Source organism: Camelus ferus, chromosome 14 (genome assembly GCF_009834535.1).
Source record: "Camelus ferus isolate YT-003-E chromosome 14, BCGSAC_Cfer_1.0, whole genome shotgun sequence".
Classification (NCBI taxonomy): Eukaryota; Metazoa; Chordata; class Mammalia; order Artiodactyla; family Camelidae; genus Camelus; species Camelus ferus.
In genome coordinates, this window is record NC_045709.1 from 25,370,255 (window position 1) to 25,388,736 (window position 18,482).

Below are 18,482 nucleotides of genomic sequence, written 5' to 3' on the forward strand. Positions count from 1 at the left end.
GAACCAACCGTGGGACAAACAGCAAGGTCTGAACTCTAGCTTGGGTCCTGTCCGCTGGCCGTGGCCATGAACTGTGACAGGAAAGCACGCACTTCACCCTGACGCCCTGTCAGAGCTGACGCAGCCTCTGCCCGAGGGGGATGCAGCAAAGGCTGACTTCAGGGGCACTGCAAGCAGTCCCTCCAATGTCTTAGTTTTCTGTTCCAAGCCGAGCTGAAGGCGTCCAAAAAAGAAAAAGGACACCCCGAAGTAAAGAAAGCTCAGCTCACGAGATGGCACACGTGGTGGCTTAAAATAGCCCTGAATTACAGCACAACGTGTAAGGGCCGAGGCTCACACAGGCGGCCAAACACACTGGATAAACTGAGCCTCTCGGCCACCGGCCTGCTTCTGTGGCACCTGCAGCCCTGGTGGAATCGTCCAGGCCAGAGGGCCAGCGTGCGCAGGTGTCCCCTCCAGAGCCCCGGCCCAGCTGGCACCACGCGGTCGTTTCCCCAGAGAGCCTTGGGGGGAAGCACAGGCCAGGTCTAGGCCCACAGCTCCTCTGCCCACGGACGAGGTGGCAGCTCTGTCCCCCAGCTCCCCTGCCCACGGACGAGGTGGCAGCTCTGTCCCCCAGCTCCCCTGCCCACGGACGAGGTGGCAGCTCTGTCCCCCAGCTCCCCTGCCCACGGATGAGGTGGCAGCTCTGTCCCCACCACCGCAGAGCCGGGGTGGAGATCAGACCCCACATGCTGGCTCAGAGGGGCACACGCACACGCAGGAGGCAGCAGGGTCAGGCTCCCAGCATCCCCACCGCCCTGTCTCAGGCGCCCTTGAGAGTTCGTCCGGCATCTGGTCACACTCTCATCAAATGCCAGCCGTCTGCACCCCACTTGTCTTAGTAGCTCCTGCTTATCCCCTTGCACCCCCTCCAGTGCACACAGTAGGGCCTCAACAAACGTGCTGAATATGTGAGTAGAATTTCTGGCAGTAATATGATCAGTACATTCTTGTAACAAAAAGCCCTGGAGTTCAAGGAGAATTTTTGCCAATTCTGCCGGAAAATTGCTAACTGCTGGGATTTCCAAAGCAGTAGTGGGGAACCCTAAGACTTACAGAAAAAACGATAGGAAAAAAATCTGTATTTTTATTGTGTAAGAATCAGTGAAAAGTCTAACTTTTCAGTTATGATTTTCACAAAACAGAGTTTTAAAGATGAGCCAGCTCGCTTCAGAAATTCATCTGGCGATAAACCCGAAGAATAAAACCATGCTGACGCATTGCCACGGGCGGTCGCGGCCCGGCCCAGGTCTGCCCTGGGCCGCCCTGCCGTCCTGCAAGTGGCCTCGAGGACTACTCCGGTTTTAGGCAGTTTATCTGTTCCTTCAAAAGCACTCCTGCCTTCAGAGGCGGTCTTGTTACCTGACCAAGAATGACTGATTAGCTTGAGGGACACTGATGGTGCCCGTCTCACATGGGGCCTGGGCTGGGTGCCGGCCACGAGAAGACGGACAGGGCTGCCGCTGGCTGCAGGGGACCCCCGTGCGCAAACAACGACGGGACACTTCCAGGAGGGGGGCTGAGCAGGGACTGGGGCGCAGCGCTGTGGGGCAGCGTGTGTGCGGACCAGCACAGAAGCACCTGCCGGTGAGGACGAGAGGCCTGGGCCCCACGAGGAACGTCTGCGACCGTCAGGGCAAAGGGGCTCTCACCCCCGTGCACACCGGGACATGCCTGAGTCGGTGACGGATAAACGGGAAAGAACTGGGCAGATCACTGGATTTGAAAAATGTGGTTATTTTAACAGTGTTACCTTTTAAAGCAACAACAGACTTGACTGGAAATTTTTCGGCATCCAGTCCAGGACTAACGTACTGATTCAAGAAATATTTGTTGTCAGTGCATCATGCAACTGACCCAGTGGTTCTTACAATGTAATTCTTAATTCAGCCTTTCATGGGACAACATGTGCAAATTTGTTTTAAAATTAAAAAAAAAAGAAACACACTCGCTATTAACTGGTGATGGCATGTCAAAGCACTCTGTATGCTTCTAAGGATTTAAAAACAAAGAAACGCTGACAATGTAACACATATCCTCTATAATATACTTCTTTTGAAACATTCTGAAGTGTTTTGATTTGTCTCAGATTGACGGTGACGTAGGGAGTGTGTGCCCGGTGGGCACAGGGAACCGGAGCCGCCCCGGGCTGTGAGGGAGACGCTTCGCCAGAAGGACAAAGGTGGGGCCAGCAGCCCCCGGTGGGTTTGCACCTGTAAGATCGGAGCAGACACTGAGTTGTTAGATGGAATAATGAGGCCGCCAGGAGGGAGTCCGCTCACCCGCCCCACCTGCAGCCCTGGACAAGGGGCAGGAGCCTCTCGGAGCCCAGGGGGCAAGAACGAACAGAGGCTAGGGGAGTTCAGTCCATGGGGATGGGAGCGACGGAGTCACCAGCAAGGACCCTGGGCACTGTCGCCCGGACAGGTGGACTTTCTGGTCCTCTGGCTGTGAGGAGGCTGCGTGGGCGAAACGCAGGCTGGTGACGAGCGCTCCACGGGCAGCTTGGGAGCGGGGGGTGGACACTGCCGATGAAAATAAGCCCAGGGCTTTCTGCTGACGTCACCCCCGCTCAGTTATCACCGCTGGACACAGCCCCGCCCAGCCCTGGCCCGCAGCCTGCAAACCACCTCCACCATGCGAGGGTGGCTTCCGTGGTAACGAGGGCCACCGAGGAGGTGGCCAGAGAACCAAAGACTAAACAGCCCATCTGAGAAGAACGTCGCTTGGAAAACGTCAGTGTAATTCCAAACCTCTAGCCCGAAAAGTCCCTGTAATGCTCTCAAGGCCCCGCAGAGGAATGAGTGCCCGGTGAGTCCTGAGTGTCTCGTGACCTCCATGCCAGAAACACGGCAGCTGGTGAGACTGTCTTCAAATCATAACAGGGCCCCCGAGGGCTGCCCCGCGAGAGAACACACAGGCATGTGTGCACACACACGGACGTGCACGGACACACACACACACACACACACACACACACAGTGCACCCACCCACAGGGCACGCTGTATACACACACGTGCACATACCCACATGTGCACGTGTGTGCACACATACACACGTGCCCCAGCAACTCGAGGAGCTCAGGGAGGTGTGGGCTCCCAGGCACCCCCTGCTCCTGCACCGGGCTGGTGTCCCGAGCTGACCGCCCACCATGGCTCTGTGTCCCACCAGACAGCAGGGGCCAGAGCCCACAGTGCCACCAGGCAGATGGGTGTCTAGAAGGGAGAGGCTGTGCTACCCACCCAGGAGGAGAGAAGGTGGGGCGGTCGCAGGCCCGGGCTCCGACTCTTACCGCGATTCTCAGGACCGACGCCTTCACTGAGGTCCATTTGTCCTGCCTCCGGTCTATGACCAGGATGAACCCAATGCCGGCATCCTGCAGGCTGAAACGAGGGGGAGCTGCGGTTAGTGGGTGCAGCTGACAGACAGACTTTCCCGGCAACCTCAGAACAAACCGGCTCCTCCTGTCACCCTCCTGCCACTCCGCACTGCAAGGGAAGACACGTGCCGAGTGGGCATCTGAGCAGACCGCAGCCCTTCCAGGGCCCCACCAGGTACTTTCCAGAGCTCGCTCCGACCGAGACAGACAGATCCCATCTGTGTGTCCCCCAGCCTGACACCAGCCAGCTCACGCCGCAGAGAGCCGGGCAGGGCCCATCTTTCCGGAGCCCAGTTTGTCCCGGTCAGAGCAGGGTCATTTTCCTTTCCATGTGGGCCAGCGGGCTGACCCCTTCACAGTAAGTTCTATGACCCACACATCACGCTAGTCCCAGCATCTGAGGTCCCGAGTTCGTCCATGTTACAAATCGCTGCTGACGGCACTGCCACAACATGGGGAGAAAACCCTCGAGGTGCCCGGAGGTGCACAGGCAGCTGCTGGGGAGGAGAGATGAGATGTGGCTTCTGGCACAGCAGCATCTGAGCGCGGGGAGTGACAGCCTAACGCGGGCGCCTGAGTCACAGCGTGGAAACCAGGAGCCGCTTCCGCGGGGTGACGCCGCCTCCAGCCGACTGCGGGTGCCAGCGCGCGCCCGCCCATCCACGTGGACGTGAAGGGGGGCGCAGGCCTGGGGCGCTGACTTGAACTATTCCTTCCTACGCCTGGGAGCCACCTCGGGGTTTAAATAAGGACCAGAAATACCAGATCACGTACAAGTGATGACCCCGAGGACGTGCTCAGCCGGAGGTCAATGCTGCGTGACAAGGCCTGAGCCAGGATGTCCCAAATCCTGACTCTCCGAGAAATGACGGCGACACACCAAGTCGCCCCTGGGTGTGTGCTGAGCCCTTCTGCACATTGGGCAGTGCAGGACCCCCCCCCTGCTCAGAGTCACCTGGTCCGGGACCCCCGACTCTGTTGTCCCTGCTGCTCCACAGGAGGCCTCAGGATGGCACACCTGTTCTGACCCCAAAATAGTTTCCTCTGTTGCCCAAATGTACCCAGTTTTTGCCACGGAGCTGGGCAGCCCCTGCTGCCCTCAGCGCGTGTCCTGTGCGCAGAACTCGGGCACAAGCAGGGCTGGCAGCTGGGCCGCACACGGTGGGATGGCCCGGGGCCCCCAGCCCCGTCACCTGAGTCACCTCCATGGCCTCTGCCACCACCCTGCCCCCCGTAACTGGTGTCCTTGGGTCTTTGTCTCGCTCTGCACTTTTGAACACCATGCGGTAAAAGTTCCGAACACCAAAGGCTCGTGTTTCGACCACAGTGGGAGGACCAGCGCAAGCTCGTGAGGGGGCAAAGTCACCGACAGCAGAGTCTTTTAGAATCAAAATCACGAGTGAAATATAAGGAATCCACTGGACCCGCAAAAACACGTCCCAGAAGGCAGGCTGCTCAGCGAGGATGGACGCCAGGGCAGGCAGCTCACGGGCCCATTATGGGAACACGCGGCCCAGCTCTGTGGTCGTGTTGCTGCCCGGCAGGTGCCCAGCACCCGCACAGCGCCAGGGAAGGCGGGCAGCCCAGCCCGGTCCCCTTCTCTCCTGCTGGGGGGGGTCCCACGGGCAGGCGTCACACTAAAGCTTGGGGCCAGTCTTCTTACAGCCTTTGCCACGACCCAAGAGGTAGGCACTGCTCTCTCATCAGCCCGGAGTGGAGGGGCTGGGGCACAGAGAGCTTAAGTCATTTGCCCAGAGTCACACAGCTGCTGAGCACTGACAAGTGAGCCCCATGGTCTGGCTCTGAGTCCAGACCCCCCAGGCCCACCCTGCAGGATAAAGTAGCCCCTCCCTCCCCCCGACCCCCGGGCTGCCTCCTGTGTCAGGCCAGGCAGGCCTTCCCTCTCAGGGGACCCGGCCCCAGGAACACACAGCAGAGGCCCACATGCCTGGACCCGGCTGGGGCCCTCTCATTCCCACCACACTCGGGGAACACTGACTCAGAGGCACAGAGACGTCACAGAACGCATCTTACGTGGGGATGTAGGGGCCCTTCATGCCCCCTGCGCCCAGAGCAAGGCCCCCAGGAGCCAGGGCCCTGCAGTCCCGGGGTCCGGCCACTCACCCTCCACCACGCCCGCCCCACATCTGTGACCTCACGTGCCCAGGGAGAGGGCGGGCAGCCCACACTCAGATGCACCAGAGGTTGGCCCCCAGGGCCCCTCAAGCGCCAGGCCTTGGGCCGATGGTGCTGACGGTGGTGGCCGCAGAGGAAGCTGGAGGGAGTGATCTGGAAGCCGCAGCCACACAGGGAGGTGCTCCCAGGACCCCAGACACACGTGGCCCTGCGGACACAGATGCCGGCCTCCAGCCTCCTGGCAGCTGGCTCAGCAGGGCCGCCCTGGACAGCTGCCCAGCAGCTGGGAGGGTGATGAGCTCACTTTTGGCCCCAACTCACAAATGGCGTGGAGCTCGCACAACTTCCGGTTCTTGTGTCCTTGGGTCCGCCGTGCCCCTCTAACACCGGGGCCTGCGAACTTCTCCAGGGTGGCCCTCGGTGGCCTGGGGTCCGACCCCCACTATTCCCCGCCCCCCATCCGGGCAGAAGCAGTGTGAGGGGTCAGGAGACAAGGGCTGGGCGGTTCCGCGCTGCGAGGCCAGCCCTCCCGGGCGTCACACTGTCCAGCTCTTGGCCCAGATGCAACTGTTCTCAGACCGGACACAACTTGGAGCAGAGACGGGCGGAGACACAGAGATGCTGGGATGACAGAGGGGAGGGCGGTGGGAAGAGCCAGAGTGGAGAGGGCGGTGGGGCCAACCCACCCGAGTGCGTACCCAACAGCGGCACACCCAGGACTCCCGAGGTTTGTTAAACGCAGACCCGGGCGCAGGGGGTGCATTTCCAGCGGCTCCCAGATCTAAGGCAGGTCCCACAGACAAGCCCTGGGGACTTTCCATGATCAGACCCCACGTCAGCACGTCCAAGCTTCTGCCCCAGAGGAAGATCCTGGAAGGAGGTCCGGACCCCTGGGGTAGATACTGGACCTCCGCCTGGGTGGGGTCAGGAGGGAAGTGGGGGCCAGAAGGAGGGGCAGTGGCGAGCCCCCCGTGGCGTGACCCTGTGGTTTCCGTCAGCCCAGGGAGCTCTGACGCCTCCTGCGGCCACGGCGGGGCGCTTCTCAGGAAGAGGGCACGGTGCGCCCCAGTTAGAGAGGAGCCCTGTGCTCCTCCCTGCCTTTGTTTAAAATGGGGAATCACGACCCCAGTGCCTGCAAGAGCTTAGAGCAGAGAGAGACCCCGCGAAAGGCCTGGCCTGGGGTCAGGGAAGCACCCAACCGCCGAGTCGGCCCCTGCCCCGCCCGCCCGGGGAAGCCCTCGGTCACACCAGACCTGTTGGCCCCTGCTGGCCTGCTGCTGCCCAGAACCCCCGGGGGCCACCGTCCCGAGGTCCGTGGCCCACGGCCTGCGTCCCAGAAACCAGCCCGCTGGTTGAGCGCCCACCGGGCAGAAAGCTCAGCGGCTAGGAAAACATCCACCTTTGTTTGGGGGGGGGTAATTCGGTTTATTTGTTTATCTGCTTTTTTAGAGGAGGGGCTGAGGCATGAACCCAGGGCCTTGCGTGTGCTGAGCACGCGCTCCACCGCTGAGCAGGTCCCTCCCCCACCGTCCAACTCTTTTTACAAAACTCTTCCGCACGGGGCGACAGTACGTGTCTGTTCTCACGGCCCCGTCGGCCCCGTCAGGGTGGCGAGGGCCAGGCGCGCACGGAGGACCGCGGGCACCGGCCAGCGAGCCCCGGGGACACAGCGGGCCGCCGCTCCTTCCTCGCCGCCCGGGGGGCAGCCCACTTCCCACAGAAGCACAGCACTGTCTCCGGAGCCCGAGAACACGTGCTTCTCACTCTTCATGTTGCTGTTTCTTCCCGGGTCAGCGCCAACGTGGACGTACCCAGGACTCGTCCGAGCGGACACAGGCCGGGTGGGAGGTCTGTCCGCAGACAGTGCCGAGGTCAACGTGCGGCCCACACCTGGGCCGCAGACACCCATGTGGCGGGAAGGAAAGTGCACCTGGTTTTCAAAGACTGATTTCCACCCAGCTCAGGAGCACAGCTTCCTCCAACAACATGACGGACGAACACAGCGTGGCCCACGCACGCGATGGAGTCTACCCCATGTCAACACGCTACTACACGGATGGACCTTGAGGACGTCACGCTCGAGGAACAAGCCAGACACGAAACGACGACTTCCGTGCGACCCCACTCGCGTGAGGTCCCGGAGTCGTCAGATTCAGAGACGGAAAGTAGGCGGTGGGCGCAGGGGCCGGACGGGGAGCAGGGAGGGAGTGTGTAACGCGGACAGTTTCAGCTCCACAAGATGACAGACTCTGGAGGTCTGCCGCACAGCAGCGTGCGCTCGGGCAACACCACTGAACTGCACACTTAGAAACGGTCAGGACGGCAGGTTGCTGCGTGTTACGTGTGTTTCTCCGCAACTAGAAAAATTACACTGAAAACCCCCACCGCCCACACGGCTCCCTCAAATGCACGCACAAAAAGACACACACACACACACACACACACACGTGCACACTGCTGGCCACTCCTCTGTAATCGCGGAGTGACCTGCCCCTCCCCAAGGGCACAGAGACACAGCACCACCCGGGGAGTGAGACGCACGCGGAGCACCTTCTGGAACCCTCGGCGTCTGCTGCCGATCCTCCCGTTCACGCGCAGCAGCGTTCTCTCTGTTTCGTCGCCGCCAGGTCCCAGGGGTGTCCAGACCCGGCCACGTCTCACCCGCCCCCGCACTCCCCTCCTGTCGCATGAGCTCTGCAGGGAGGCAGACTGGCCACAAGCCCCTGGAGTTGTCCCCACCGGCCTGCAGACGATCGTGACCCATCAGGGACTGCAAGAGCTGTGGGCACCCGAGCAGTGAACCCGGCACCCCAGCCAAGACGGGCTCCGAGGCGCCCCCCCGCCCCGTGCGGCCACTGCGTGGGCGCTGCCGGCCGACACCCTGGCTGATGAACTGGTCCGTCCAGCTTCCCCCACGGGGCGTCTTCCAAAAGACCCATGACCACTTCACACTCACAACCGTCTGCTGCGTCAGGACGAGGCCTGCCCGTCAGCCGTCAGCCTGACGTTTCACGAGGGCCGGTGACCGTCATCCAGACGTAATGGCTTAACCCAGGGACCCCATCGTCCACACACAATGACTGAAGCAAAGCCAGGGGGTGTTTCTAAAGGACCAACGAGGCTTCGGCAGTGGCTGTAAGGTCAGTGTCCCGGAAGCGGCCTCCACGAGAGGTCCGTGCACTTAACTTGTGTCTCCGTTTAAAGCGCGTGTGGCCCTAGATCTCACCCTCCACTTCGAGGCTGTGCCGGCGCATTCGCCGTGCGGGGTGACCAGCTGGTGTGGGGAGCTCTCCCTTTTCGAGAAGCACCCGCCCACCTCCCCATCCTGCCATGGAGGACGAAGGCCGGAGGGGCCTGCGCTGCTGACCGCGTCCACCAGGTGGCAGCCCCTCCCTCCCGGATACAGCGAGCACAGGGCGCCCCAGGTTCCCGCAGGAGGGGGCCTGCCCCCCGCACATGGGAGCCCTCCGGGGGCGGCACCCAGGCCCCTGCTGTACCCACGACACCCATACCTTCTCATGTACCCTGAGTGGTCTGGAAATGACTGCGGGGTAAGCGGTGGGTGAGTGCACTTCTGTCTACTTAGGACCCCCCCCACATCTCCCCCCCCCCCCCGGAGGAACCAGCCCACAGCTGCTGACAGCCGCTGGGGGCCCAGGGCTCACAGTCCTCCAGGCACATCGGGCCAGCTGCCCCTCCCCTCGATGGTCCTCCTCGCAGCTCCTGCGAAGCACGGGGTTGGGCTCCCACGTGGGAGATTCACTCCGGATGAAAGGGCCCTGCCGCACCCTCCACCGGGAAGGAGACGCGCGAGCAGAGTCACACCGACCAGCGCAACACACACGGCGCCTGGAGACAGAGCCCGCGGGGCTGGGCTGCACGTGGTCAAACCGCCCCGAGGCCCCATCCACAGCACCACCGTCCCACCAAGCGTAAGTGAAGCACCGTCATTCCTCCGCTTCAAAGGGAAACGTGCTTCTTGCCCTTGGGGCTTGTGCATGGACCGTGCCTGCAACCTTGGACGTGAGGGTCCGGACAGGCCCCGACCTACTGAGGCAAGAACCCCTTAAAAACAAAAGAAGCAGAGGTGCTCGTCCTACCTGAAGGGCAGGTGAGCACGCTGGAGTGAGGGCGCAGAGGCAGCCCCGCCTGCCAGGCAGGTGGCGCCCTGGGCTTCCTCTGCTCTCTGCAGGGGAAGCCCACCTGCCAGCACATGTTCACGGAGGAGCCACGTGCTGCTCTCGGGGCCCCCGTGCAGGGGAGACAGAGACCGGCACCGGGCTGTCAGGTTACGGGTGACACTCCAGGTGAGCCTCGTGAAGCCGGCTTCTTTCCTAGGTGTGCAGGACAGAGGGCCTCCCAAAGGAGGTGGCCTGCAGCCTGGGAAGGAGCCGTCTCCAGTGCCCTGGGCGGAGGAAGCAAGTGCAAAGGCCCTGAGGCCAGGAGGCCTGAGGACCAGCAGGTGCAGCAAAGGTGGTGACCCAGGAGAGGGTAAGGTCTAAGATTGGCCTGTAGTGCCCGGGAGAAGGCCGGCCTCTGAGCTGGGTGTTGGCCCTGCTGGGTAGAAAATGACTCTTTGACCTTTCCAAAACCAAGAGTGACCTGAAACCCCGTGTTTCCATGCACAGGCAGGCAAGGGTTCACCGTGCTGAACTATTCCAGGTGGGCAGTGGGAGACCACTCACCACCCCCCGGCCACGGCTTGTTGTTTAGCTGACACCGAGTGGTCACCACAGCAAGGCCACCTTCTGGGCACTGAGTCCGGGCCGGCCAGCACCTCGGGCCGGGGCTGGGGAACCACGACTCCAGCTACAGAGCTGGTTCGAGGTGAGTTTTAATCTGCAGGACTTTGGATCGTAGGGACAGAGAAAGGAGGTGGGCACTGAGGAGGCCACGGGACAGTCCAGACCTCTCTGCAAGCGCAGAGCCCTCTGGCCTGCACATTCTCTGCCTCCGAGTTCTCTGATTCTACCCACTTATGGGTCAGGAAAGAGGAGCAGGTGGTCGAGGGGCTCCACGCAGTGTCCTGCTGTGGGGATGGGCAGGGCCCGCCCCGCTCACAGCCCACAGGGGTAGGACCGAGACCACGGCCTCAGACCGTGGGCAGCGCCCACACAGGTCCTAGCTGGGAGCTCCTCTGCCCAGCTTGGGACAGGCCTGCGCCGGGGGGAAGTTGGGGGGCAGGACAGCCACGGTGGGAGGAGGGCTGCAGAGGGACGAGGGACACCCGGGAGACGTCACAGAGGGGAGCCTGGGGAGCTGGCCAGAGGCCCGCCCTGCAGAGGACCAGTGAGGCTGCCCAGGCACCCACAGTCAGCAGCCAACAGACACCCCATCTTCTTGTGAAATCACCAGACTCCCCAAACCAGTGCTGAGAGCAGCTCCTTCCTCTTGCTGGTCTGACCCAGGTGTCCCCACCCCAGGGGCCGCGTGGCTTTTCTGCGTCCCATTGCTGGGCTTGCCAAGAGCTGGACCCACCATCCCCACCCCAAGGACATCCGGTGGTGCCACTCCACGGGGGAGCCCCCTCTTCATGTCCCTCTCCAGACCCCTGATCCTACTTCAGCGATGTCCCCCGGGGCCTGGGGCTTCGTCCTTGACCAGCGGTGACACCTGCCTTCCTGGCTGTGGCTTCAAGGGCCAGGGAGAAAATAAACAGAGACGCTTTGCAGTACAACAGGGCCCCCATGAAGCCCCTCGAGGGGGCTGGGCCAGCCCAAGGGGCCCTGAAGGAAGGCCATGTGCCCCCAGAACACTGAGCACCCCTCTCACCTCAGCTCTGCCGCCCGTAGCCCGGCCCAGCGAGTCAGGTACCGAGACACACGGAGACGGAGGTGCACATCCTCCGTCCCCGGGCTGCACGTCCCCCAGCTTTCTCTGCCAGGTGACCTCTGCCCAAGTCTGTCCAGAAGGCTCCCCTAGCTTAACCTCTTCACCCGCAGTTTTCTGTAAGAACCTATGCCCCCTGCAGGCCCCGGCCCTGACCAGGCGGAGACCGACCGCTGCTGACCGGCAGTTCCCGTAGGACAGGCGTCGTCGGGTGGTCAGACCTGCCGTTAGGTCAGCCTCCCAGATTAGCCTAATTCACGGAGCTCTGTTACCAGCCCCTGAAGCCTGGAGGGAGGAGAGCTGACGGCTCCTGGGCAGAGCCTCCCGCTGCGGCCGGTCCGTCCCCACGCCGGGCACCACCTGGCTGTCCGCGGCGCCCTAATGAGGCAGCTGCAGCCGCACCACTTCCGAGGGGGCGACCAGGGACGACACTGGGGCTGCCTGGTGCCCACCCCTCGCCCCCTGGCTCCAGGATGCCACGCTGCCCAGGGCGGCCAGTGGGCTCAGAGAAGCACTCCCCACCTTTCTGGAGGGCAGGGTCCGGTTCTGCTTGTGACAAAGCACGCACCTGGGGACGCTGGTAAGGTAGGTCATGACATTCTGGAACTCCTTGTCCGGGACCTCACCGAAGGCCGGGTAGTCGGGGAAGGTGATGACGGGGCTGCCGTCCTGCCCCCGCCCGCCTGGGGAGAGAGAAAGGCGCCACTGAGCTTGGCGGCCGGGAGGGGAAGCTCCCAGGTCTCAGCAGAACAGACAGTCACTTTCCAGGAGCACCAGGTAACTCCCTCTCCGTGCTGTTATTAGGGGAGAACAGTGTGCTGTTGAGGGTCGGACCTGGAAAGACGTGAGATGAGTGAAACAAACGCCTGTTGTTCTGCCATCCGCAGGGCAGGGCAGCACGCTCCTCCCAGACCCTCTTCGTGCACTTCCCGTAGCGGAGACCGCGCTGCACAGAGAGCTGGCGCCCTGCGTCCTTCCTGCGGTTGTGGGCGTGGTCTCCGTGCCCCTCCACGACGCACCCGGCACTTAGACATCGCACAAGACTCCAGCTGCCCCTGACCCTGAACCTCTGCCCCACGAGACCCTGGGTGGACAGCTTCCTCCTCACAGGAGCCGCCCCTTCGTTGCTGCTGGGAGGAGGTACAGGCGGGACGGGGGCACTTCCAAGGGAGGGTGCACCCAGCACACGTCACACACAAAACAGGCAGCGGCCCTGGGGTCTGGGAAGGGAGAGCGGCCCCACCCGAGTGAGGCCGTCGTGGAGGGGTGAGCGCAGACCAGGGCTGCGAGCTTGGTCTGAACTGTCTCCCAACCTGGGGGAGCAGCACAGACGCCAGGCGGTGGGGCCAGGTGGGAGGTGCCCGCCAGATGGTGTCCTGGGTGGCTAGAGACGGCCACCATTCTCCTCTGGGGACAGGGTCCGTTTCTCGTCCCTCTGAACCCAGGTCTGAGCTGGTGGCCTGCTCCAGCCCACAGGAGGCGGCAGACGTGGTGCGCGCGGCTCCCGAGGCCGCAAGTCGCGCCAGCATCCACCCCGTCAGGGCTCTTGCTTGGGAAGCGGTTGTCACAGGAGCCACAGCCACACGGGGGAGCCGTCTGCCCCAGATCCGGGCCGAGGAGCCCTCCACCCCACCGTCCCACAGGGCCACCTGGCCTCGGTGACGGTCGTTTGGGCCTGGGAGGGCAGCGGGCCCTGTGAAAACTGGCCAGAGTGTCCTCATGCTGGGAGCGGACAGGCTGGAGAGCGATGTGGGCGCCACTCCCGCTGGGCTCTGCTGACGGGTGTCCGTGACACCCAGGACGGCCCAGCTTGTTGTGGACATTTAAGCTCAAGATGCGTTGTCAGAGGCTCCCAAACTAGGCGACGTGAGCCAGCACCCCACGTCAGCTTGCGGTCTGGGGTCAGAAGGGGCGGCTGGCCCGGCGGTGCCCCGAAATCCGGCTCCCTGGGTGGTGGGACTGAGTTCGCTCTCGGCCCCCAGGGCGTCCACGTCCCTCCAGGCGGCCCCCATCCTCCAGCTGGTGGCAGGGAACCCCGGGCACGTCAAGACCCTCATCCTTGGAACCCTCGGTGCCTCCGAGGGCCCAGCGCTGCGTCAGGCCCCCGGCTCACAGCCGCTAGCTGGGGCCTCAGTTACTTGCGCAAGACCCCTCCCCGAGTGCCTGGGCGGCATCTGAACAACAGAGGAGGCGTGTCTGGGGCTCCTCCCACGTGGTGACACCACAAGTCACCACGGTAACACCAAGGGCAGGCGTGGCAACTTGGAGGAAGGTGGAGGTCACGACCCCGTCCCACTGGGAGACTCATTTCTCAGAAGGACACCCGCTCTGTCCTTCCTCCGTCAGGCCGGCACCCCTCGCGGCAGCCGCCCCACCCAAAGGGCCAGGATGCTGTCTCCACTTCCTGCTCCCAGTCTTCGGTCCTCGAGAGGCACTTCAATCCTAGAGCGACACCACGGGTCTGCTCCTGGGGGACAGCGGGGAGAGCCCCAGGGTGCAGGGGCGGCTCTTGGGGCTCAGGAGGGACCTTGACCTGCTGGCTAGGGACCTTTATCCTCCGGACCCCTAAGGGGCATGCAGGGAGCCCTGGCAGGCAGGCTCGCCCGATGGAGGAGCGACCACGCCAGGGCACTGCACTTGGGCAGCTGGCACTGTCCAGTGGCTGGGGTCGTGCACCTCGGCCGGCGAGACAGGACGGCAAGACCTGGACCCAAGGGGAGGGCAACAGGTGGATCATGGCCAGGACACGAAGTGACCCCAGCACAGGCTCCCGGGCAGTGCCAGCACCTCGCCCATGTCAGCCGCACCTGGGGGACAGAGGACGGAGCCACAGAAGCCAGACCCCAGGCCCCGGACACTGCACGGAGGCTGACTGTGTCGCAGCTGTGCCTACTCGCCTGCCCCAGGGAGCCCTGGCGTCCAGGAGGCCTCAGCAGCTCTAGGGCTGCATCCCCCTTGGGACCCAACTGACCTCTGGCCTGTGCCCGCCAGCCGCCCTGAGCCGCCCTCATCACAGGCGTCAGTCCAGAGGAGAGTGGGCTGCACCACAGATGGCCCCCAGTCCCCACCATGCAGCCAGGGGTGAGCCACCAGCCCGGCCGAGCAGACCCTCCTCCCCGCCACGCGGCCCGGGCTTTGCACTCACCAGACAGGTAAGCGAAGCACTTCTGCAGCTGGTCCTGGATGTCTGCAGCACAGAGCGGGCTGATGTCCTGGTGCATGATTTCATCTGTGGGGAGAGCAGAGCAGATGGATACACGCTGTCACTCAGGAAACCGCCTCACCTGCCACGAGTCTGGGCCAGCCCCCCGCGGCCGCGCACCGTAGCAGACACCTAAGGGGACCCGCAGTCACGTGTCAGGAAAAAGGAATGTCAGTTTCCAGCACGCAGGAAACCTTTGTTTCTCAGGGAACAAAAAGCTGTGTCCTCGTTTAAAACGTGTGTGTCGGGGGTCGGGGGTCGGGGTGGGGGAGGGCCAGGGAGGGGCAGCGGCGACGGGCAGCAGAGGGGAGGCGCCGGGAAGTGGGGCGGGGCTTGGGGCAGTGCCAGCACCTCGCCCAAGTCAGCCGCACTGGAGGGGTGACCCCTAACACAAGTGGTCAGAGAGCTGCACTGAGTGAGAACAGACCCCTTTGGTCTGCAAGTGTCCACCCATGTCCCAGAAGTGGGCGGGCCACCCTGGGGCCTTCCCCTGTTGTCTGGCAGTGGGCAACCTGGCCACTGCAGTGGGTCCGACACTCATGCCTCCCCACTGCCCGGCACTGACCCCGAGGAGGGCGCTGAGCCCAGTCCTGACGCAGCACTGACCAGGCGCAGGTTCTGGATCGGGGCCTGGCAGTGACCGGGCAGTACTTCCAGCCACAGCCTGGACGCGCTGACCAGAGCAGGAGGGCTCAGCGTGACTCCCAGGGGAACCTTGACGCCGAGGGGACGTGTGTCCCTGCCGAGCACGAGGTGCCAGGGCGCTGGCGGGTGGGCCACGGAGCTGGGCCTGCTCCACGTGCCGCAGGGACCCTGCGTCTCTAAGTGGATGCCCGGCTGGCCGCACGTGGTGTACGGCCCGGACCAGGGACGTTTGCAACCTTGAACACGAACACAGTTCCCTAAAGAGATTCGTGATGGTGGTGATACCTTGCCAACAGCTGGAAAGTCAGCTCTCCTTCCCCACCCCTCTTCAGACCCTGGCCTCCAACAGCCGGGAGACGGAGGTCCCAGAGACCTCTGACCCTGGGGCTCGGTGGAGGCAGTTGGAAACCCGGCCCTCCTGGTCTTGCAGACAAGCAAAGAGGTGACACAGGGAACACACAGGCAGGCCCCCAGGCCCTGGTGGTCTTTTCTGGAACTGCCGACCACACGGCCGGCTGCCCTTGTACTCGCCTGGTGCTGCAAAGGAAGTGACTGGGTTGGTGCCCCCGGGCCTGCCGCCCAGACAGAGCGGCAGCGGGTGCTGGGTCTGGGACAACGGCAGCACATGCGCCTCCAACTCAGACGCCAGGACTCTGCCACCTCCTGGGCGCGGCAAATGTCTCAGCCATGCCTTTCTCCTTTTGGGGGTGAGAAAAACAGGGTTGGAAACAATCGCTCCAAGGGAACTTGAACTATTTCAAATTCCGGACGCGGTGGTTTTTGGTGTCCACGCTTCATTCGTGTGGATGTGTGTCGGGGCAGCGGACATGGCTGGTGCTTGGAGATTTGATGGCGCCTTTTCCTTTTCTCAGCACAGGGAATGACCACACTGTCGACCGTGGAACCTGGGCCCCCTCCTCAAATCTAGCCTCTGCAAGCCTGGGATGCATGTGTCCTGGATGTGGACCCCTGGGCAGCAGGGTTGCCCTCAAGTCTGGAGAGAAGACGCCCAGGGCAGTGGACAACGGCATGCACACTGTGGGCCGGCAAGCCCCTGACGAGTGTGGACCCAGCGTCAGTGACGAGCGTGGACGCAGGGCCTCCCGCCGTCCAGGCCCACCCGCTCGCGGGGAGAGGAGACCACGCGTCTCAGGGCCGCTGATGGCCATATCTGCAGAGATTCTCAGACCTGATTCTGGCGGCTCCGAGTGGCAGGGACTTCCAGTGGCTCGTCCTGGCACGAGCACAGTCCCACGTCCCCAGGCTCACCACGGACATCACAGCTGTCTGCTCTCCCGGATGGCAGACGGCTTTCCCACATCCTGGGGACAGAGCTGATACAGCTGACTGCCCCTGCGCTTTCTGTGACAGGGTGACAGTCTCACCAGCTGTGCCACTGTCCATGGGATTTTGTTCCACAGAGGGACGTCCATGGAGTCTCCTTACCCACCCTCCTCTCGGGGCGGCAGCTGTCCTCACACTCTTCGAGCTCCCCAAAGGGCCGAGGCCCTGGCCAGCCTCGGGGTCTTTGCACAGGCTGACCCTCAGTGACGCTCTTCCCGTCTCAGTTTGCGGGTCTGCTCTCAATTCCCAGCTGAGATGCTGCATCCTCAGGGAGGCCCTCCTCCGCCTCCCAGCCTGGCAGGGGCCTCAGCGCATCCTGCATCCCCACGGGGCCCACGTCCCCCCACAGCCGTCCCAGCCCTGGGCAGGAGCTCAAACAACTCGTGTTCGATGAGTGATGCAAAGGGTGACCCTCGAGAGCATCCATTAGAATCCAGCAAACTTCGTCCTGATGTGCACACAGGCTGGTTTTGGAATCTCTGTGTCGCTGGTTCTGCGGGTACCGACTGCTGACCACGGCCGTGCATCCACCAGCAGCTGAGCCCTGGAACCCAACACCCGTGGGTTTTCTGGGGCAGAACCCAACTAATATTGTGCCTTAGATCAAATTTTAAAATAGGGCTGCTCTGCGCATGGAACGCATTCCTACAAGTGGACTGTCCAAAATTCATCACTTTTCCCACTGGCCGCCCCTCCCAGAGCTGAGAACAGTGAGGACAGCCCCTGAGCACCGCGAGTGCTGCTGTTTGTCATGCGGCCCCTGCGGGCGCAGCCGCTGCGTCAGACTTGTGGGCTTTGCTCCTGGTCCAGGGCAGGGCAGGTTTGCACTTTGTGCTGTGCTGTTTTCCAAGGTCCTCGTCCACTCCATTTAATCCTGCATTTGAGCCACTGGTGTCCGCTGGCTGAGGAGGAAGTGGGGGACCTGACCTGTACTGTGTGCGCGTCTGGCCGCTCCTCCGACAGGGGTCCGGACGGGAAGTGGGGTTGCCCCACCCGCCTGCTCGGCGTGAGGGTCAGGCAGGCCCGGCCCCTGCACAGAAGCGCTCTGTGTGAGCACAGTGCCCCGCGGACAACTGCCCGCTCCCAACATTCCTGCGGCCCAGACGTAAACGGAGACTCCGGGCAATTATCCTATTAGAGGGTCGCTGCGAGCTGGGGAGGTTAGGAAGGTCTCCGGTCGGAGGGGCGCAGGGGGAGAGGACAGCCCTTCCGTTCTGTGCCCTGCAGGGTCACAGGCTGACCTGCCCCCCTGGCGCCGGCGCTGGGAGCCCATCTGAAAGGCTGCTCTGTCTGGAGCACCGCAGGGACAGACCCTCGCTCTCCAGTGAGGTCAGTGGGATGACGTCTCAGCCGTTCTGGGACCCGGCTCGGTTCCACATGAGGACAAAAGGGAAGAAACCCTGAGTCCTGCCTTGTCTGGGCAGCAACCTGAGATCGGGGGGGGGGGGGGCGCCACTTTTAGCTTCACACCTCTTCATCCTCACACAGTCGGGCCTGGCGGCAAATCTCCTCTGGCAAACTGACTCGTGGGTGTGCTTTATTTGGGACGAGGATTTCGTAATGCAGGGCGGGCAGTGTCCGGCCCATCCTGCCCACGTGCAGGGCCTCTGAGCCTCAGCCTGGCCGGCCGGCCCCGCCTCAGACAAAGAACACACGCAGAGAGCGCAGGACCCTGGAAATCCATGTACCGGTGGTAAAGGCCGGGCTCAGGGAGCCCCGAGCACTAGCAGGACCCTGGAATTCGGGTTCGGAGGCTGGTCCCTGCCTTGCTGGTGATCTTGGAGCTTGCCGGAGGGAGACAGGAGCCCGAGAAGGGTCCTACGAAGGGGGGCAGCTGGTGAGAGGCCTGGGCCCCAAAGCCCACCAGGTCCATCACGAGACGATTCCCTTCCTGTTTCCGTCTG

At 63.1% G+C, this 18,482-nt stretch overlaps 1 protein-coding gene across 13 annotated transcripts in view; it reads right to left on the reverse strand.

The window, feature by feature from the left end:
* MCF2L (MCF.2 cell line derived transforming sequence like) overlaps window positions 1-18,482 on the reverse strand; it is a 102,186-nt gene that overhangs the window by 28,872 nt on the left and 54,832 nt on the right. For 12 of the 13 annotated variants that reach the window (XM_032496591.1, XM_032496596.1, XM_032496595.1 and 9 more), the window contains 3 exons: window positions 14,533-14,616; window positions 11,956-12,070; window positions 3,336-3,426 (listed from right to left, as the gene is read on the reverse strand). In XM_032496591.1, the coding sequence (XP_032352482.1) occupies window positions 3,336-3,426; window positions 11,956-12,070; window positions 14,533-14,616 (290 nt within the window). Of the gene's footprint in view, window positions 1-3,335; window positions 3,427-5,879; window positions 6,015-11,955; window positions 12,071-14,532; window positions 14,617-18,482 lie in introns of those variants that run through there. The other variant, XM_032496603.1, reaches the window with a different exon arrangement.